The sequence below is a fragment of the Chenopodium album genome, chromosome 16, assembly GCF_948465745.1.
Source record: "Chenopodium album chromosome 16, dcCheAlbu1.1, whole genome shotgun sequence".
Lineage (NCBI taxonomy): Eukaryota > Viridiplantae > Streptophyta > Magnoliopsida > Caryophyllales > Amaranthaceae > Chenopodium > Chenopodium album.
In genome coordinates this window covers 14221282-14243647 of record NC_137849.1, presented here as the reverse complement: position 1 = coordinate 14243647, position 22366 = coordinate 14221282, and the positions used below count along the sequence as shown (strand labels likewise).

General features: G+C 34.4%; 1 protein-coding gene across 1 annotated transcript; it reads left to right on the top strand.

Moving 5' to 3' along the window:
- Nucleotides 1–6751: 6751 nt before the first annotated feature.
- LOC145586252 (cystinosin homolog) lies at nt 6752–17035 on the top strand. Its single transcript, XM_081643036.1, has 8 exons — nt 6752–6948; nt 7076–7208; nt 10575–10664; nt 10779–10903; nt 15393–15435; nt 16043–16160; nt 16260–16309; nt 16396–17035. The coding sequence occupies exons 1-8, from the start codon at nt 6833–6835 to the stop codon at nt 16540–16542; spliced, it is 822 nt and encodes a 273-aa protein (XP_081499162.1). The 5' UTR covers nt 6752–6832; the 3' UTR covers nt 16543–17035.
- Nucleotides 17036–22366: the final 5331 nt, after the last annotated feature.

The window sequence follows — 22366 nt, the reverse complement described above, 5'->3', positions numbered from 1 at the left end:
CAATCGTGACAAACTCACTTTAATGGAGGTTATCAATGAGCTTCAAATGGCCGACCCTTGCGGAAGTGATAGACTCAAGCTTGCTCTAAAGGCAAAGAAGAAGGAGTTCAAGAACAAGGCAAAGATGCAATGCTTCTACTATAGTAGGCGGGGCCACTACAAGAGAGAATGCAACATGTACCTGGAAGATGAGGCAAAAGGAAGAGAAATCTCCACCTCAGGTATCTTCTTATAAACTACACTTGAATACAAGTAATTCATAAGGTATTAGATACCATTAATGACTCACTATATGCTCCTATTTCAGGAACCAAGTGAGAAGGGCTTACCAAGTGGATGTGGACATACAAGCGGAAGAAGAAGTTAATCTTTCCAGAAGGCTTGTAATCACATAGTTTTTTTGACATAGAACTTGTTTAAGTTTTTGTTATCAACCATACATTGATCTTTTGACGTTAGACGTCATGTTTTTGTTTTGATCACGAGACTATTGTTTTAAAAGTCTTGTTTATCTGTTTATGGTATGACATGTTTATCTAAAATGTGTGCTTTCATTAGACAAACAAGTTTATAATGTAAATAATACCGCTAAGAAAGCTAAGACCATTGAGTCAAATCAAACGTACTTGTGGCATTGTCGTCTTGGCCACATTAACATCAAACGCATCAAGAAACTAGTACAGGAAGGTGTTCTTGACTCATTCGATGTACAATTGTTTGAGAATTGCGAAGGATGTTTATTAGGCAAGATGATAAAGCAGCCATTCTCCAAATTGGGAAAAAGGGCAAGTGACTTGTTGAGCCTAATACACACCGATGTATGTGGACCAATGAGCTCCAGCACAAGAAACGACCATCGATATTTTATCACCTTCATAGACGAATATAGTAGATATGGCTATGTCTACCTCATGTCACATAAATCTGAATCATTTGAAAAGTTCAAAGAATTTCAGAGTGAAGTTGAAAATCATCTTGGCAAGAAAATCAAAGCCCTTTGATTGGATCGAGGTGGTAAATACTTGAGCCAAGAATTCGATGACTATCTGAAAGAAAAGGGTATACTTTCAAAATTGACACCTCTAGGAGCTCCACAATGGAACGGAGTATCCGAAAGGAGAAATCGAACCTTGTTGGACATGGTATGATAAACAATGGGTCTTAGTTCACGCACTTCTAACTGCGACACTAACACTGAACCGTGCTCCATCAAAAGCTGTAGAAAAGACTCCATACGGGTTGTGGACGAAGAAACCTCCCAAGTTGTCTTTTCTAAAGATATGGGGATGCGAAGTATATGTCAAGAAATTAATTTATGAAAAACTTCACCCCAAATCTGACAAGGTTTTTTTTGTGGGTTACCCAAAAGAAACCAAAGGGTATTACTTCTACAATAAATCTGAGAACAAAATGTTTGTTGCTTGTAATGGTGTCTTTTTGGAGAAGGAACACCTTTCCAAAATGACAAGTGGGAGGAAAATCAAACTCGATAAAGTTCGAGAGGACGAGCAACAAAATCAGATTGACAGTCAAAGTGCTCAAACAACATCTGTTGACGCTGGTCAAAATGTGCAAAGTCAAACCGATAATGCAAACGCCCAATCCGTTACCTTGTGTAGGTCGTAGAGGCCGAGGTCGTAACCTAATAGGTATCTTAGTATTATATTAACCGAGAATCAGGACATCTTGGTAATGGATGGAGACGAACCGACAACCTACAAGCAAGCGATGGTGAGCACCGACTCTGCTAAATGGCAAGAGGCCATGAGATCTGAAATGGATTCCATGTTTGAAAATCAAGTCTGGGACTTGGTTGACTTACCCGAGGGTTACACACCTATCGGATGTAAGTGGATTTTCAAATTGAAAACCGACAAATATGGAAATGTATTCATTTACAAAGCTAGATTGGTAGCAAAAGGTTACAGGAAAATTCATGGTATTGATTACAATGAAACCTTTTCTCTGGTCGCAATGCTTAAATCCGTTCGGATCCTCCTAGCAATTGCTGCATATTACAACTATGAAATATGGCAGATGGACGTCAAAACCGCCTTCCTCAATGGAATTTTGGAAGAAAGTGTGTACATGACACAGCCTGAAGGTTTTGTCGACCAAAACAATGATGGGAAAGTGTGTAAGCTTAAAAAGTCCATCTACGGGCTGAAGCAAGCTAGCAGAAGTTGGAATCTGCGATTCAATAAAGCCATCAGTAAATTTGGTTTTATCAAGAATCCAGATGAATCTTGTGTTTACCAGAAGGTTAGTGGGAGTGACATCGCCTTCCTAGTCTTATATGTCGATGACATATTGCTCATTGTGAATAGCATTCTGATGTTAGAGTTTGTAAAGGTCTGGCTTGTAAAATTTTTCTCAATGAAAGACTTGGGAGAGGCTCAGTACATATTGGGCATCAAGATCTATAGGGATAGATCTAAAAGGATGATTGGATTGAGCCAGAGTACTTATATTGATAAGGTACTGGCACGATTCAAGATAAAAGAGGCCAAGAGAGGTTGCTTGCCCATGTCACATGGCATAACCTTGAGCAAGAAGTAGTGTCCAAAGACACCTGATGAGCAAGAAAGGATTAATAAGATCCCATATGCTTTGCTAATTGGATCGATCATGTATGCCATGATGTGTACTAGGCCAGATGTATCGTATGCCTTGAGTGCTACGAGCCGATACCAATCAGACCTAGGAGAGGCGCATTGGACTACGTCCAAGAATATCCTGAAGTACATGAAAAGGAACAAGGATAAATTCCTAATATATGGTGGCTCAGCAGAGTTAGTTGTTGAAGGTTATACCGACGCAAGCTTCCAAACAGACAGAAACAATTTCAAATCACAATCTGGATATGTGTTCTGTCTAAATGAAGAAGCATTTAGTTGGAAGAGTGCCAAGCAGAGCACAACTGCAGATTCTACAATTGAAGTCGAATACTTGGCAGCTGCTGAAGCGGTTAAGGAGGCAGTTTTAATTCGCAAGTTTGTTGGTGAACTTGATGTTGTACCCTCTATTAAAGGTCCAACAGCCCTCTATTGTGACAACAATGGGGCTATTGCTCAGGACAAAGAGCCAAGGGAACATCAGAAGGTCAAACATGTTAAGCGGCGATTTCACATGATAAGAGAATGGAAATCAGAGGGTGAAATCAGAATTTTTAAAGTTGGAACGGATGACAATGTAGCCGATCCACTTACTAAAGCTCTGCCTCAAGTGAAGCACAACAAGTATGTTGAGGCAATGGGAATCAGGCACGTTGGAGATTGGCTTTGATTTCCCTGTTTAGTGTTTTAATTAATTTTGAACATTTCAATGTAAGACACTAAGATGAACCATTCAAGCTTTGGATTAATTTGATTTCATGCAAGTTTATCACTCCGTTTTCTATTTAATTGTGGTTTAGGATTAAATATTGAGTCCATTCGATTATGAGAATATTCAAAATAGGGTATCAAGACCAGTCTTGGATAAAGAAACACCTATAAGTGAACACTGAATATTATAATCGAGAATTATCCCTAATCGAGGTCATTTAAATGATGGACGATTAATGAACGCTTGAGATTAGTGTGTAGTTAGATTTATAACACCATTTCTTGTGCTACAAGGACATGATTGTCATAAATCATTTGCACTGGTATTGGCTTAGAACCATATTGGATCGACCTATGAGAATACTTTAAGAGATTTAAAAATCGTCATAAGTATACTTCTCATTATGACTATTGGAACCTCTTTCCTCGACCATGAGTATTGTGAGTTCTCTTGTTTGAGTACTAGTCCGTTTTGATGTTAGTCAAACGTCTGCCGTACATGAGATTATAATGGCAACACTCGGATGGCTAGGTCCTCTTAGTAAGAGAAGCTTACATTACAAGACTGGGAATGTTCCCTACTAATAATAGGGAACATGTCTTTGTTGTTTACAAGGCCTCTCGAAGAGCGAGACTGTGAAAATGCATGGTCGTGCTCGGATGGATTTTAGAAATCATCTGTTTATTGACAGTCAAACTCAAATTTCAAGAAACACTTCTGGACGTAATAAGGATGACGAATAATCTTAACTTATAGTTCATGAAGAGACATTAAGTGACATAGGAAAAAGGCTATACACTAAAAGCGCACTTGTCCGGAAGGACAAGTAGGAGATTGATAGGAATGGTGTCCTTCGAACAAGCGTATTATTCCGATAGAGGGTTCGGACCTATTGAAAAGCTATTTATTCAGTACGTTCAAGTGATCGGAATGCCTAGGTGGAGGCCGTTTCCGATCAGTAATATTGATGCATAATTAATATTACAGCTTAATCTTGACTGAACCCTTCGAGTCACACCGACGCAACTAACGATCCGACACGACGAATTAATTAAGAAGGAATTAATGAGTCACTGGAGTAATAAATATTTAGACCTCGAAAATCGAGCTAGGAGCATCAAAAGCGAGCGTCGCAAGTCGAGTCAAATTAATTAATGACGAGATGGTAAAATCACTAATTAATCAACAATTTACCGAAATACCCCTAGCATCAGAATGCCCCGAGTAAACTGAATGCTAGGGGAATTTGGTATAGCTAAGGTGGCTAGCATGCGCACCAAGCCGAGCCAAGGTTGGCTGGTGCGTGCTAGCACACCAAGGCTAGCATGGCATGCTCATAGCCGCAGCTGCTATGGCGCGCCAGCAAGCTAGCAAGGCACGCACATAGCAGCAGCAGCTATGGCGCGCCATGGTGCTAGCTATGCTTGTGGGGAGATGCGAGGAAGGCAGGCAGCAGCGCACAACAGCCCGCAGCTATGCGTGGCGTGCTGGCGCATGCTACTGGGCTATGCACACAGCTGGCGTGCCCAGCCAAGGGGCTAGGCAGCCTTGGCACCCAAGGCTGGTAGCGCCAGCTGACGCGCGTGGATTGGGCCATGTGGGTTCTGGCCGGTTTTTCTTGAAAGCCTTGGGGATCAAGTTTAGTCCCCCCCTTCCCTTGTGATCCTTACTTAACCACTCCTCCTAGTTTGCCACTTGTTGATTAATTAGGTGTTGGCTATTTTCTTTTGTTTTTGATTTAAAAATAAAAGGAGAAAATTGATTTTACCAACTCTCCCACATTGATGGGAGAGTGGATTTCTCACTTGAGTTTCCCTATAAATACCCCACTTGGGAATTGGGAAAACTCACTTGAGTAAGAGCTCAATTAGGCATCTCCACTTAAGAGAAAACCTATAAGCTCATTAATTACTCAGGTAGTCTTTTTGGTCGGACTTGGCTAACCTCCAAGTAGTAGACCAGTCGGGTCGAGTTGTGGATGGACTTTGTTGGAGGTACTTGCCATTTGTGAGGCTCGGCTTTTCACAAGTAAGAGCTCCATCTGGTTGAACGAAGCACGCTACAAGGGTAATTTAGTCTTTTCTCTATTCTTGTTATTTATGCATTTTGTTATATTAATTGTGAGTTTTTTCTTGGGCTCGGGTTTTATTTCCGCGGTGAGTCGGACTCATCGAAACCCAACAGTTGAGACGCTGTCAGTCGGGCCGAGTTGAGCGGTGGCGGGAGGGGGGGCTGGCAGTTGGCTGGTGGCTAGGGAAGGGTTTGGAGTTTTTTGTTTTTTTTTTAAAAAAAAATAATAATTTAAAGGGTACTAATGTTAATCTATTCATACTTAACCAAGATTTACCCTGATTAACTGTTTAAAGATGTTTTAGTATCATTAATGTTACCATTGACTTAATAATATTACCTCCTGATTACCATTGATAAGAAAAATAATTTAGATTTTACCACTGAGAAAATATAAAAGTTTCTGATTACTAGAGAGAATTTCCCTTTTTAATTTTTTAACGTACCCCACTTCACTCATAGATTTTGCTTTCAATAATGAACCTTTTAAAACATAGGAAGTACCATTATTATGTAATCCATCTGTTTTTAAATACTTGCTCTATTTTCTTTTTTCGGCCGTTTTTAAATACTTGCTTTATTTTCTTATTTGGAAAACTTTTACAATATTTAATTCATTGCTCTCACTTAGTGGACCAAACATAAATAATATTTTAATAATTTCACATTCTCTCTCTTTCAATTCTCTCAAATACTTTTGCTTTTTAGAATTTTTTATTCTTACTCTACCCCTACCTCCATATTTTATTAATTTATCTAATTTCTCTAAAAACTCCGCACATGAAAAAATGGAACAAGAATTTAAAATGGAGGGAGTATTACTAAGAAAGGAACACTTTTTAAAATACAAAAGAAGTACCGTTATTAAGAAACGTAGGTAGTTATCAAGTGCTCTGTATTGAGCGCTTCTTAAGGCCTCACAGTTAGGCACAAACAAATACATAACGACAATTTTGTAAATAATGACATTTTAAGAGTATTATTGAGAGAAAATATAGTACTACTAAACATTCTTTGTAATACTAAATATGATTTCAGTAGTACAAAATACATTCTAAGTAGTACTGAAAAAACATCTCACTAGTCATAAAAGGACTTTCAATAATATAAAAGATTATTATGTAATTTTGTTTATTTCTAATGGTGATGTACTAGGACTTTCTTCTCCGCATTTAAATGAACCAACCCATGTACTAATCCTTGTTAACAATGTATGTGTCATAAAATTCAATGAAATGAACAAACCTATTTACCCGTCCAAGTTCCATTTTCTGACTTTATTACTTACCAAAGTGGTGGCCCATAATTATTGGTCCTACAGCAGCCCCATTTCTCAATCCATAGATTAGATTCCTGTAAAACGGCAAACACAATCAGAAGCAACACATTCTCAACAAATTCTATTTTAAGATTCAAAAGCAGTAAAAATTAAATTATGGCATGGAATTCATTTCCGTTAGAAATCATATACCAGATATTTGGATGGATTGCTTTCTTCTCTTGGTCTATCAGTTTCTACCCTCAAGTTATTCTCAATTACCGCCGTAAAAGGTTTGTGATTCCTCTATTTGTGTCTTGTATGATCATGTTTAATTGAAATGGGTCCTAATCGATTTAGACGAGATTTGATCTCATGTCTGTAACAATATTTGTTTACTCGTTTAATTTAATGGTGCAGTGTGGTGGGGTTGAACTTTGATTTCGTGGTGCTGAATTTGACAAAGCATAGCACGTATCTTATTTACAATGCTACCCTTTACTTCAGCTCGGTTGTTCAGAATCAATACCGCGACAAGTATGGCCGTGACGAGGTGATCACTCTTTGGCTCTTACTCATTTTGATTCTGGCATGGTTGATTTACCATTTACATCTATTGCCAGTAGGGGTAAACGGTTCGGTTTGGGGTTGGGTTTATCAGTTTGGGGTTAGGTATATCGGTTTCGGTTTAAAACGGATTGATATGATTAGCAGGTCTGTTCGGGTGATCACTCTTTCTCTCCTGCTTATTTTGTTTCTGGCATAGTGGCATGGTTTATTGACTATTTGTTAAATTGCGTCATTGAAGTAATCAAACTTTGTTGTTAAAAAAAATATCAAACTTTTTATAACGAATAGAAAAAAAATATATATATTTATAAACAAAAAAGAAAGACTTACCTTTGCCTTAGATAACAAAAGTGAATTTGGGAGTAGTTTGGCAATGGTAAGATGAATCAAATAATCAATAACGACATTGAATCAAGGATTCGTGGTATAACTTGGAATTTTAGATAATTTTGTAGTATTTGCCTATTTTTGCTATTAAATTTTAGATAGTTTGGTACGTTATGCCAATTCTTGTGGCTTTCTTTACACCAAGAACATCTTGCGTGGATCTGGTCCTCAATAATAATATTGGGAACCTGATTTATACGCACTCAAGTGACGTTATATGGAACATAATGACTATATTTCAACATATTAACCTTATTTTTAGTATAGTAACCTTCCTTTATTCAAATTTGTGTGGCATTTAATATTATTGTAAACCGTACAACGTTATATTAAACATAATGACCTTGATTTTAACATAGTAACCTTTATTATGTATATTGACCTGTATATAAAAGAATTCATTTAAAAAAAAAAAAAAAACCTCTTATAGCCTTAATGATATCACAATGACTTTTATTTCAACATAATATCCTTTATTTTAATATAGTAACCTTTTTTTTATTTTTATTTTTTTTATATTAATTTACAACCATAATGTCTCTAATATTAATGGTGCACAATAAATAATTAGTGTGGACCAGGTCCATTAAAGAGTATGTAAAACACAAAAAAAAAAAAAAAAAAAAAGTATAATCTGTTTAAGGATATGCTCAAAGGTATGGGTGCTAATCGAACAAGCCGAGCCTTAACTATGACCAGCTCGGCTTCATTTATGTTTGTTCAAACTGAAGTGGAGCTTGAAACTTTAAGAATTGAGCTTTGACCAAGCATTAACTAAGCTGAAGTCAAACTATATTATTAAATTTGCTATGAATTAATTTTGTACAATGAAAATACTAACTTATGATTTTATGTGTATACACATAATTTATTTTTTATATGGAAAAGACTATTTGAGTCTATTCACAAACTTGCTTGGTATAACTCAACTTAGCTCATTAAGGTCTCGATCCGAACTCAAACTCGGCCGAGCCACCACGGATCGAGCTTTGACCGGGTCGAGCTCAAATTGTTCAAGAACACGCCTCGCTCATGCATTATCACCCGAGGTTTACAAAAAACTATAGGATGGGATCAAAGTGAAAATTTAATGCTTATCTCGAATATATAGTTTAAACAATTTTGTAGTGCTTTTGGGTGATAAGTTGTTTAGATATTATCACTTATTTCTTAGGATATGAGATAATTAAGTAATATTTTGTTGAAAAAGTAGATGTGACATAAGATAGTTGGGTATTACTTTTATTGAATTTCAGACTTCAGAGATAGTGTAGCCCCAAGTTTTTGGTACTTGGTAGGGAAGTATTCATACTTATTTGTGATGGATGAAAATGAAAAGTGTTTGAATTAGTAGCAGAATCACCTACTCCCTCCTTTAAAAAAGAAAATAGAGGAAATAGATGGACAAGTTATCAATCAATCAATAACTATATATTAAAAGACACACCAGCAATGACACGTGTCATCTTCCGGTGTGTAAGTGTGTTCTTTTTAGTTTTTTTTGTTTTTTTTTTTTTACAAAAAAAAATCAATTATAGTATGAAATCTTATACAAAAATAATTTCCTACATATGTTAATAACAAAGATAATTATTTTAAATAAAAAAGATTTGACATACCTTTTCACACAAACATCTATGACTATAACAGGAAATATTAACATAATTTGCGACATATTTTAATTTACTTCAAGAAAGTATTCATATTTTTTTCCTTAATAAAATAGTTGTTTATTTATTGATTAGAATTCGCATCAAAGTAGTGTCTATATTTATTAATTTTTTTTAATAGATTTTTGTAAAATAACTAATTATATCATTGAAAAGTTAATATTAAATTTTAAAATTACCGTGAATGGCACGGGACCTAAAGTAGTATAACATAATTTTAAGTCTTAATATTAGTTAGAGGAAAAAGCTAGGTTATTATAGTTGCAAGTTTTTTTTATAAATTATACTTTTACCTTGTTTAATATCTGTTATATATATTAATATATTAATAGTTTAAATTAGAAGTTTTATGTTGCAAGTACTTTGAAACCGAGAAAGTCTATGTTCACCCAATTTGTCTTTAGTCTTCTTCTTCTGCTTAAATGCTTTAGTCCCATAAGTAGGGTCGGCTACATGAACCAACATGAGGACTTCTAAGGAGGTCTCCCGTCCTAATACTACTTTCAGTCATTGTGTCTCATGTCAAGTGCGATATGATAAAGTTGGCTGCCATTAGCCTACCGTAACCCTCCTCCTTTATCCAAGGACCGGCAAATAGAAACCTATTGGCTCTAATTTGTTAATTTAAATTATTGTTGTCCTCTGTGCCAAAAGCAGGTTTTTGATCGACCTTCTTTTCCTCTTGATGGATATAAGCTATAGCATGTTTGTTTACTTTCATAATTCGATCCTTAGTGTAAATATAATATTATGCCTCAAATTGTCAATGGTTGTGGTTTTGTTAAAAAGTGTGGCTTATTACTACTTTTTATTTTGGGGTTGGACTTGTGCAAGATGACAATGAAATGCTTCATCTTATACTCGTACAAGTAACACTTAATTCCAATGTTTGTTCTACGTGACAAATCCCTTTATTTTTTGTAGATATCTATGAACTTGATCTCTCTTATGACTCTTACTTGTAATTGTTGGCCCTTATTTGAACTTAATTTAGCTGTGAATACTCTATACAACCCATATTAGTTTTACACTAATCATGACACAAAATTTTAGGTAATAAGTTGTTTGGTTAGAGATAGTGAGTGTTGTTTTATTGAAAAGTAGATTTGACAAAAGACAATGAAGTATCTTTTTATCGAATGTGGAGTAATAGTTGCAGGGCCGGTAGAACAAATGTTGACTTATTAATATATGACTAGATGCTGTTTGTGATACCTTGTAAATGAAATATTGTTTTAGTCCCTCCACCTTGTCGTTTATAATTTGGTCTTTGGCTAATATACATGTTGCAGATGATTCCTGTGGCTGCGAATGATGTTGCATTCTCCATACATGCTGTTTTATTGACAGCATTTACATTGTTCCAAATCTTTATCTATGAGGTAAGTAGCATCTTCTGCGTGTTTAATTTTTATGGTAGATTCTTTGTTTGAGTTATTGGCATGTTTTCTGTAGTATGTTCTCGAATTTAATATTTGTGCATATTCTCTCTTTAGCGTGGAATCCAGAAAGTCTCAAATATCTCATTTGCGCTGGTTATTGCTGCATGGGGTACTGCTGCAGTGTGTGTATTTATTGCTTTACCAAGCCATTCTTGGCTTTGGCTGATCACTGTCTTCAAGTAAGAATTTTTTTTTATTTTTATTATGTGAATATGTCCTGCTATATATGCTGGCTTTTATCTTATGTAAACTTAAAAGGGTAATATTAGATGAGTGGGTAATTATTTTTCTAGCCAAGAAATATATTGCTTCTAAAAAATAATATTAGGATGAAACACAGCAAGAATTATATTGTTTAAAAATATGTATTTCTTTTTAAAACGTTCAAAGAAAGCATGCTGATCAATCTGGGACATTAGTACATAGAAACATATACCAAAGGAGTCTACTTTGGTTGGCTCTAGAAGTTCGTAATACTTAAAATCTAGCATTTAACAAAAATCCTTGATTGAAATGATATGTAGTTTATTGGAGGGGTTTAATTGCTATTATTTCATAATCAAATGGTAGTTTTTTCTAATAATTTCTCGAAGAACAACATAGCAAGAGAATTTTGTTAAGTATATAGATGCGAATTCTGCATTTATGCCATTATTTCTAAGTGATATATTTCTTGCTTGTATGAAAAATGTCTTGCATATCTTGAATGTCTTTCAGTAAACTTTTTGTTGTGGTTTTACTTATTTTTTTTATTTTATAAATTGGTTGAAAATAGTAATGTTCCGCTGAAATTTTCTGAATATGATTTGTAGGACTTAGTAATGTAGTTAGCTTAAGGTTCCAAATTACAATATGTCTATTTCTTGGTATGTCATGTCTCCAAAAAAAATTCACCTTCCATCCATCCTTTCTCAACTGTTTCCTTGATAGGTAGTTAAAAGCATTTCGTTTGGCTGTCTAGATTTGACTTGGTAAATTTTGTGCAAGGGGGCAGGATTAGGACTAGGGACTAGGGAAATCACTGGAAGTATTGAGTTTCGTTAACTCTTGATGAGTGATTTATCATGCGTGTCATCCTATGTGGATAAGATTGTCTTCTAGTGATTAAAGCTAGTGAAGAATTAGATCTAGATGTTTTAAATGAGATGTGAGGATTTAATTGGGAAATGCAATGGTTGATGTGGAGAATCACTTGATATTTGATTAATTTTGAAGAATAGACCATTTATCTTTGTAAAACAAGGGCAAGACGAAATGCTAAATCAAGCTTTAAAAGTAAGACTTGGGTGTTGTTTTTTTTTGGTTCTTGGATTTATTATGAAACTGAGGAGTTCTATGAACTTGCGTAATGAACCAGTCTTATGATGGGTATAATTGGAACTGTACAATGAATCTTGAGAAAAAAGGTATCAGTTAGACGGAAAGGGAAATCAGGAAGTCTAAATAATTAGGTTCTTCTGTGAAATTAGCCATTTTAACAAAACTAAATCTCAAAATAACTACTTTTAAATTCTGATACCTATTCGAACCAAAATATTAACAAGGGGAGTTGATTATTTCATTAGCTGCATATTTTTTTTCCTGTTGAATTGGCATGGTTTTTTTTTTTTTAAAAAAAAAAAAAACTACAAAACTTCCATTATCAAAACTACAAAGTTCTTAAGAAAATACCAGCAAAATGTACATTTAATATTGTTAATATTAACTACACTAGATAACACTTGCAGTTTACAAGCTCTGTCATAAACTTGTAGGTTAGATGCTGCAACCAAATTGATTTGAGAACAGTTGGAAGAAACCTTAACAAATAAATAAATAAAACCTTAGACATAGCATACCAAACATTACCTAACTTAAAATGGTTATCGAGCATAGAAGAGCACAATGCCACCATAGTATTTGACCAGGCTGCAAATACATGAGTGTTCTTCAAATTTGTATTTTCTACTTAACTGGTAGAGTAGTCTAACTTAATACATAATAATTGATAAATATGAACAAAAATCACTCATATGTACCAAATGATTATATGATCCGAGGATTTTGAGCAAAAACATGAGTTACAATTAAGTACTTCCTCTGTTTTTTTTTTTATACTTGCAACACTTCTCTTTTCACGATTGCCAATACATTGTTTCAATTGTTAATATCTTTAATTGTGAATATGTAAAAAGTATAAACATTAGATATTAAAATAGTATAGATTGACACGAATCTAACAAGATCCCACATGACTATATTTTTGTTTAACTATAAATCGTTAAAGCTAGTCAAAGTAGAGTCCATGAATAGTGTAAAAGTCAAACTATTGCAACTATAAGAAAACGGAGGAAGTATGTATTATCAATTTATGAACATGTATAATTTACATTCCCAATAAAATTTATGATTAATAATTTGGAGAAAGTAAAAAAAAAAAAAAAAAACACGAACGATTCAATAGGAAAAATATTGGTGAATGGCTTAATCGACTCCCTAAGTCATTATTTTGGTTATATTAGGAATTAGAATTTAAAAGTTGTCATTTTGATAAATAATATTGTTGAAATGACTACTTTATCAAAATACCTAGATTAATAGTGAAGGGTGGGAAGAGGTGGGATTTGGGATTATGATAAAAATTGAGAAGTTTATTTAGCATTACTAAATTAGTTTTTAGAGAGAGGCAAGTGTCTTAACTACTTGCCATTAACCTTTTATATTCGGCAAATTTGGCCCAACACCTTGAATTATACCTTGGGTGCAGCCAACACCTGACTATTAGCTAGAACACCACAAACTATCGATTGGGGTGCTACGGGTGCCATCAATTACACTATAATTACCAGAAAGGATCTCAGTTTGAGTGCCCAATATTTTCATTAATGACACGCATTGCACCCAATCAATAGTTGATGGTGTACCACATGCTACTCAAAGTTTGGGTGCTGGGTGCACCCAAGCTATAGTTCAGGTTGTTGAGGCAATTTTGTCTTTATTTTCTATGATTTTCACTTTATCAATCAAGATCAGCATTTTTTGCTCATCATTTAGCCAACCTTAATAGGAGTAGCATTGCAATTGCACAATAATTTAGCTAGGTAGCTTGAGGAAAAACTCAAAAACTAATTTAGAGGGAAAGGGATTCAGGATGTCTATATAATTAGAGGTTGGGAAGTTTATTTTGGTTTTACACAGATAACTTTGATGAGAGGCTAGTCTCTCAAATGCTTAAAATTCATCTTTAATTTTATGTAATGTTCACATTATGAATTAACATCACCATTTTAATTTTATGTAATTGGTTACTTAAGCTTGCCAATGCCTTGAGAGTTGTGCACCACCTCACAGGCTTAACATGTGCCAGGAACTTGTCAAAGGCTCAAGTGTAGGTGTCCACTTTATAAGCTAACTTTGACCCCTTAGCCTAGGTTTTTACTCATTTTAGGTCTGTTGGACGTCTGATCCTCCTTTAAAGATGAGTTTGAATTTTTTTTATTCTCTCAATTTCAAAAAAAAAAAAGCTCCAGTCCTCTAAGTTCTCATACTTTTGGAGCTCTATTCGGCACTTTCTCAAGCATCAAATTGTGTTGTAATCACTAAACTTTAAAGCATAATGTGTTAGTCAAGATGATATCATTCAATTAGAAGCTAAATCAAGATAGTTGTGTGTGCTTTTCATCAAACATGCAAATGACAGAATCTTTGGGTTTGGCCATAGTCTCACGCTTCCTTAAACATGCAAATGACTGATTCTCTGGTTTTGGCCAATGTCTCCCATATCTTTAGAAGTCTCAACCCACTTTCCCATGATATCTTAAACTCTAAATTGTGTTGAATTCTTTAGAATTATAGTGCCATGGTTAGATCCTCGTTGCCCTCTCCTTTACAAAATAGTTTCAAAGTACTATAATGGTTGTTCCAAAAGAAGCTACTTTTATCTTTTGAAGGTGATAATCTTGTTTCCTCATCAATGATTGGTTGTTTGGAATTTGGATTGGACCAGTAGTATTGTGTAGCTACTTTTTAGTATGTCATATTGTGTGTATTACAATTGAGGAATCTAAAGACTAGTATGAGAAACTATGTATGTGATTTAAACTGATTTACTTCCAGAATTCCAGGTTAATGTATATCACCAGGTACAAACAAACTTTCATATTACATTAGGATTTGACTTTGACACTCTTTATTGATGGTTGTGTACAGCACTTATTTACCTATTTAAATTTGCATTTAGGTGTAGATTGGAATTGACTACATTGCCATTTCATTGTTGAATGATTTGGCTTCTGCCATTAATTTCTCCAGCTCTTGTAGTTGGCAGCAAGCTATGATGTGCAACGGTGTTGTTATGCACACGTTATTCCGCGACTGAGTGTTTCAGCATTGTAATCAGAATACTGTATAATTATGCATTAACCACTAATGACTTTGAAGGGTTTCGTTTCAATGTTGATTCTTATTATCTTATTCAGGCAAGTGGATATATATATATATATATATATATATATATATATATATATATATATATATATATATATATATATATATTACCATATAAGATACATGTATGCCATATTGCTTCCTGTTGTGGGCTAAATACTCAAAGCATTTGATGAATGATGACTTTCTACAAATTCTCTGATCCCTTCATAACTTGATTACCTTTTTGTTTTAATATTGCAGCACTATTCAGGTTACCATGACTGTCATTAAATATATTCCCCAGGTTGGTATTGGCTTCTTTTACATTGTCTTGTATTTCCGTTGATGATTTGATGATATTTGACTAAATGAATAATTGTTATTGCCTTTTATCTAAACTGTGATGTTGCAAGTCTTAGAATTAACATGATGTCCAGTCATAGATTGACTGATTTGGCCTCTGCTAGGAAAGATTAAAGGTAATAATCTTAGGGGCAAGCGTCGAATGCAAATAATCCATACCCATCTAATCGTGTTTGCAAACCTGAAATCATATATATGTTGCATCAACTCTTGGAGTTACTAGTTTTTTCATGTAGTTAACCACCCTGACAGTATTAGCCTCCCTCCATAGTGTTGTTACTGATGTACATTGAAAGGGATGACAACATGATTGCTTGTTCACTAGTACACTTTACCACACTTTATTTTATAGTATTGTATGATTTATTTCGATAACGAGTTGAGTGTATCAACATCTATGGAGGACTAGCAATAGCTCTTGCAGTTTGTAAAATTTGTGTTGGAGAGTATCTGTGTACCATATTTTCTTTTATGTTGCATTGGTTTATTCAAAAGTAATTTTTCACATTTTGAAAGGGTACTCAGTCTTTTACATTTTTGGACTTTAGGCATTTATGAACTTCTATAGGAAAAGCACGGAAGGATTTAGTATAGGAAATATTTTACTTGATTTTCTTGGAGGGGTGACGAACTACGGACAAATGGCTACCCAGTCTATTGATCAAGGTGAAATCCTTTATATAACAAGTATATTGTTTTTACAAATCTAAATTTATCTTGTAAAGTTGCCAATTTATATATTTTAGTCTTTGTTTTTGCCTGTAGGTTCTTGGGTGAATTTCTATGGAAATATTGGGAAGACACTGCTGTCTCTTGTATGCAGTCCATCTGATTTCTCGCCTTCTATTTACTGACCTATCTATACTTTAAAGCAGTTTTCTGATGTCAAATTGTCATGCAGGTGTCTATCTTCTTTGATCTCCTGTTTATGTTGCAACACTACGTGCTGTATCGCAATAAGCCACTCCATCATTCTTCTAAGTTGGATGAGGCAAACGACGAGGCACTTTTGAAAAGCTCAGATCTAGCAACGTCTGACCTTCCCTAAAGCAAGAACTAGGATGTTCTTCTAAGTTGGATGAGGCAAACGACGAGGCACTTTTGAAAAGCTCAGATCTAGCAACGTCTGACCTTCCCTAAAGCAAGAACTAGGATGTTCCACCGCATCGATGTAACCTTGAGTATGTTAAACATGATGGGTCTAAATCGAACGAGATCTTTATATAAAATGATTACCTAAAATGCTCTCCTATCTGTAAAATACCTCATTCAAGGAACTCCCCACACCACAGTATTTTTTATTCAAAAATTGTAGAACATCTAAGAAAAATTGTACATATTGTAATTAGCTTTTCAATTTGATGGTGCAAAATGTTGGTATCCAGCATTCTAGTTTTAATACAACATACGAAGTACACATGTTTGGAAGAAATAGCATGGGTTTTTCAATTGTAAGAAACAGGCAACACATTTTATTATTTTCTTTTACAATGTCCATTTTCTAGGCAACTAATGAATTTGTAATTGAGGCGATTTTTTTATTTTTTTTATTTATTTTTTATTTTTTAAATGATTCATGGAAGAGATGATATCATTAAATAAGGTTATTTGGCAGAAACAGTCATCCTGTACAAAATCTAAATTCTCAATAAGTATTAAACACCCATAGATTAATGACATTAATTTAGTTCTACTCAAGGGCGGATCCAGCGGGAGTTCAGGGGGTTCAACTGAACCCTGTTAGATCCAGAAAAAAAATTTGGTTAGTGTTTGATGGAGTACCCATTTGTAGTGAAAGATTCTTCTATTTTCTTGAGTTTTTTAGGTTTAATTTAAGGCTTCAAGCTTCAAGTTTCATTAATGGGGAAAATGAAGAAACTAGTGCTTACTGCCTAGTATTTACTGTATAGTAAGTAGTGTACAACTGTGTATTTTTCTTTTTTATAAAAAACTTTAAAAACTTTAGGGTTCGTTTGGCATCATTGTAGTGTTTTGTTTTTTGGTTTTTTGTTTTTTTAAAATCATATGATATATGTCATATAATGAATCAAAAATTAGTCAAACTTATTAAAATCATGATAATTTTGAAAACTAACAACAGAAAAGTGGAAACACCTTTTTCTTGTTTCCTGTTTTTGGTTTTTTGTTTTCAAAAAAAACTGAAAACTGAAAACAAAAAATAATGCCAAACAATCCCTTAATTCCCTGTATTGAGAAAAGGATACGCATGGGTAATTGTAAAGTCCAAAGAAAGTAAATATTGTAACAAGTCTATTAAAAAAAGAAAATTCTAATTAAAAAATAAAATTGGGAACTCTATAACCATATGTACGGTCTTTAGCCTACGTTCCGCGTTCCCGTTCCCGTTCCCTTACCACGTTACCAATCGTCCCACGTATCGTGTAACATTGGTATCAGATCATTTTATTTTGCATTTTTATTGGAATTTGGACTTATTTTGTTGTGTAATTATGTTGGTATTTATTTGAACACTCTAATTTATACTTAAATACCCGATTTATATACGTGTATTCAGATGTTGGGTGTTTGATGAAGTTCAAACCCCCTAGGTACAATTCCTAAATCTGCCACCGATTTCTACCCCTGAATAGTTTTAGGGAAAGTGTTGTGTGAGTTTGACCACATAAATATGATTTTACTCATCTCTTCTTCACCTTTTGCAACAACAACAATGAAGTTTGCCATTTTCTTCTCCAAACCCTCTCCCACCACAATCAAACCAGCCACTCTCTCCCTTAAACAGCCCTAATCGTCGTACAAGGTTGTCATAAGAGTTTTACGGATGTACTCTCTTGGGTACTCTTCAAAGTCACAATGTCGACGTCAATGGCTAGGTGGGCAAAGTCTTATTCATTGAAGAACTTAAATTTGAAAGTTATTCAGATCATTTGTTATTCTTCTTAATCTTTCAACATATTTAATTTCTATGAACCATTTAGTGGCGGATCTACATGGGTGCATGGTGAGTCACATGACTCAGCAGTGAGAAAAAAAATTAAGTTTAACTAAAAAAAAGGGAAAACGCGTGAATGAAGCGAACAACCAAACGATATAAATTTTGGTGAATTTTCAGAGGAAAGACTCACTTTTTATACAAAAGAAAAGGAAAAAAAATGAAATGGTGAAAAACTCCATTAAAACCGATGATTGAGTTCTTAGATCTGGTCATCTAGACTAAAAGAAGAGAGAGAAGGTGTTGTAATACCCCGGAATTTCCCTTATTTTAAATTACACTTTTTATTCTAATTAAAACTATTTTAAGGAAATAACCAAAATATTACCGCCACCTTGATAACGGTTAAGGCTATTTTTCAACGTTACACAGTGGAAGTCTAAAATAAAAACCAACTTTTAAAAATAGAACTTGAGTTCACAACCTCAAAACGAAATAAAAGTAATTAAATCACAAGTTGGAACCATTCCAAACACGGCCCTTTTAAAAATTCAACTTTTAATAACACATAAAGGTTAGTCCATAATAAACTAATTTAAAACATAAAACTAGGAAAGCATAATAAGTAACTCTCGACACTCATTCCCATCATGCTTTTCATGCTTCAAGTACCCGTCACTTCCCCTTTATTTCAACCCTCTACTCACCATATAAATGGGTCATAGTAGGGCCAACCAAAGGAAAACCAAACACAAACACAAAAGTACGAATCAACTTACCTTTGACTCATAACTATCAATATTCATTATTAATTAATATATTTGGATTACGCATCGAACGAGTTTCCTTCCTTAAAAATATAGCCCATTAAAAATGGAGCTTCCAACCAGGGAGCTATCTCAATTGGCACCTACAATGTCACACCTTGGTGACGGAATTGCAACGCATAAATAATAATAATAAAATAAAGTACAGCGTCCTGTACCCCTGTAGAAACTATGATTAAATATAAAACCGCATAACTCCCCCTCATATGTTCATACTCAAGGTATATACGTTCCAAGAGTTTTGGTGCGTATCCTCTTACACTTTACGTGATTTATCAATTTAACATGTGAAAACTCCAACCAATCAATCAAGAATAAACATAATAATAATCAACACATACTTTCAATTAATTAGTGAGTAGAATTAGGGTTCCTTGCCTAGTTTAATTAGGGTTTCTTGCCTAGTTTTGTGCACAAAATTGCACGATTACTACCTTGGTGCATGAATGCACTTATAAACTTTCTTGACCCAATCTCAATTTACTTGAGTGAGCAAATAAATAAACTAACTTCCTTGACTCTACACCAATAAATAATGGGTGAGAATAAAATTCATGAATCATGTCCAATAATTCTAATTATAGATCTTTTAAACATACATAAGCCTTGCTTATTAATTTCATGCTTTCTTGATGCTCATAAATAAAACATACTTCCATGATTCACATATATTCAACTTGTATCATGCTTCAAATATTATACTGATATGTCTATTTTATGTAGTAAATTACCCCCGTCCCTTGGTTATAATTGGTAGTGTTTTTGGCTCTTTAGAACCACTTTTATTACTAATTTGTGTTTTCTAGTATTTTCGTAGTTTTGGTTGAGTTTTGTAGGGATTTGCACTTTTGGAGCATTTTCCCAGGATTTTATGGAGCAACTACGAGCATTGGAGGAGCACGACCACTTTTCATGGCCCAAGGCCGGTTAGAGTCATCGAGCCGGTGATTAAGGGCTCGACATATGAGATACCGAGTATTGGACACCGAGTATTCAAGCCCCAAAGTGGAAATCCGGAATGGGCTAAGAAGTGAAGCCCAATCGAATTCCAAGCAAAGCCGGGCCCGATCGGGCAACCTTTGGCTCGATCGAGCGGCTGCCCTGAATCAGAGGGTGAGGAAAAAGGCAGGCCTTCGCCCGATCGGGCGCGTGTTTCTGGAGGGAGATTAGACATCGTTTTACTTTTTTTAACTTAGGATTTTCTAGATTATTATAAGTACGCTTTTGTTAAGCGAGTTTAGGACTACTCCTTACTCTCTTTCTCTCTCTAACTCTTCTCTCTCTCCCCTTAATCAAACTCTTAGATTTAGTTTTCAGCTTTATTTCTCTTGTTTCTCTCTCTACACTCTTGGTTTATGCAATTTTATATTTCTATCTTTTGGTATTAACTCTTCTCTCCTTTATTACTTATTTTCTTTTCTTTGATCCTTATCATGTCTCCTTTACTTGCTTCGATTAGTTTAGATTTAATTATGCGTGAGTAGTTTTCTTTCTAGGGTTTATGGGGATCCATAAATAATATGAAGGGGTAATTTATTGTTGTTGATTGTCAATGATTAATTAATTCCCTGTTGATTGATTTAATGCCATGCAACTAGATTTGCGCAGGTCTTTTATGTATGAGTTTAGCAATATTGATTCGAGATTCGAGAGATGAGAATTGATGTTTAGGCTTAGTTTCAATAGGTAGGTTAATTTATAAATGGTTAAATCGAGATTCGAGAGATGAGATTTAATACCGGTAGATTAATTATGTGATTGTAATATGTAGCGAAAGCCCTTTATGATCTGGTTAATTGATGCATTGATGATTAGTTATTATGTTTTACCCTGGAATATTGTTTGTTGGTGAACCTATGCCCTAGGTCTTTTATTCATTGATTTTCTTTATTCTTATTCTTCCCTACTTTTACTCTCCTTAGTTTAGATTCCTTTCACCATAATATTATTTTGTTACTTAATAATTTAGATTGCTTAGATTAATTAGGAATAGAAAGACTTGTTTCCCTGTGGATTCGACCCTACTTCCCTATCTGCATTAGTTAGAGGATTTAGGAATTACTTTTGATTGGGTGATATGACTTCAGCTTGTCATATACTCACATGCTTGCATAATAATTCATGTTCAATGAACATCAAGTCCAAGCATATAATCAACCAAACATACTTCTAATTCATCACTTCAATCACAATTCATAACTCTAGCATGATACTACGCATACACAAATATTCTTGTGCACATATATACCTTGAATAACGACTAAACTCGGTCACACTTGCTAGAAATCACCTAGCTCGAAACTTCCTACAATTAAAAGTACATAACTATAATTAATCCATTATTCTCACAAATTTCCATCTAGCAACTATAATACTATTTAAACCATACTAATCAGCTCCTTTTAATGACATAAAAGCCATAAAACCTTTTCTTTATGTGGGTACTTTAAATCCTTCAAAGAGACTTATATTTTATGACTTAAATAAAATTCCAGCATACTTATTAAGTATAAAACATCTCTTTTAGACTAAGAAATCATATATAAATCATTAAAACCTTTTTCCCTATTATGGGTAATCAAACCCTAACTCAATAACTAAAAAGTAGTGTGTGTAAATAATTTCCAGCATTAAATTGAAGGCTTTAAACACATCAAAAACATGATTAGACCATGAATTAATCAAGAATAACAACCTAGCCTCAATCCCTAACCAACTATGCAAAATCCCCAATTTCTAGGGTTTATAATTTGGGGTTTTTAATTAAATAAAAATCTAAAATTTATATCAATAAACTAGCAACATCAAAATCTCAAAATCAACACCAAAACATAAAAAAAATCATTCCTTTAAAAAAATAAATCAATAGAATTAATTTTTAGGATTAAAGAAGTGTTATATACACACACACACACACACACACAAACCAAAAAGAGAGAGAGAAGGAGGATGGAGGCGCTGGCCGGCTGGGCTGCTGGCGCTGCTATCGCCGCCGGTGGGCAGTCGGTGGTGGTGGTGGCAGTGCCGGTGGCTGGGCGTACAAGTGGAGGGAGAAGGAGAGAGAGTGCGTGGGGTTTTTGGGGAAAAAGAAGAGGAAAAAGGAAAGAAAAATAAAGGAAAAAGAAGAGAGA

Bases quoted from the DNA above. Each gene is read 5' to 3' on its own strand.
- LOC145586252 (XM_081643036.1), top strand. From the start codon at position 6,833: ATGGCATGGAATTCATTTCCGTTAGAAATCATATACCAGATATTTGGA. The intron at 10,665-10,778 runs GTAAGTAGCATC...TTCTCTCTTTAG, and splicing joins TCCAAATCTTTATCTATGAG to CGTGGAATCCAGAAAGTCTC. The intron at 10,904-15,392 runs GTAAGAATTTTT...TTAATATTGCAG, and splicing joins TGGCTGATCACTGTCTTCAA to CACTATTCAGGTTACCATGA.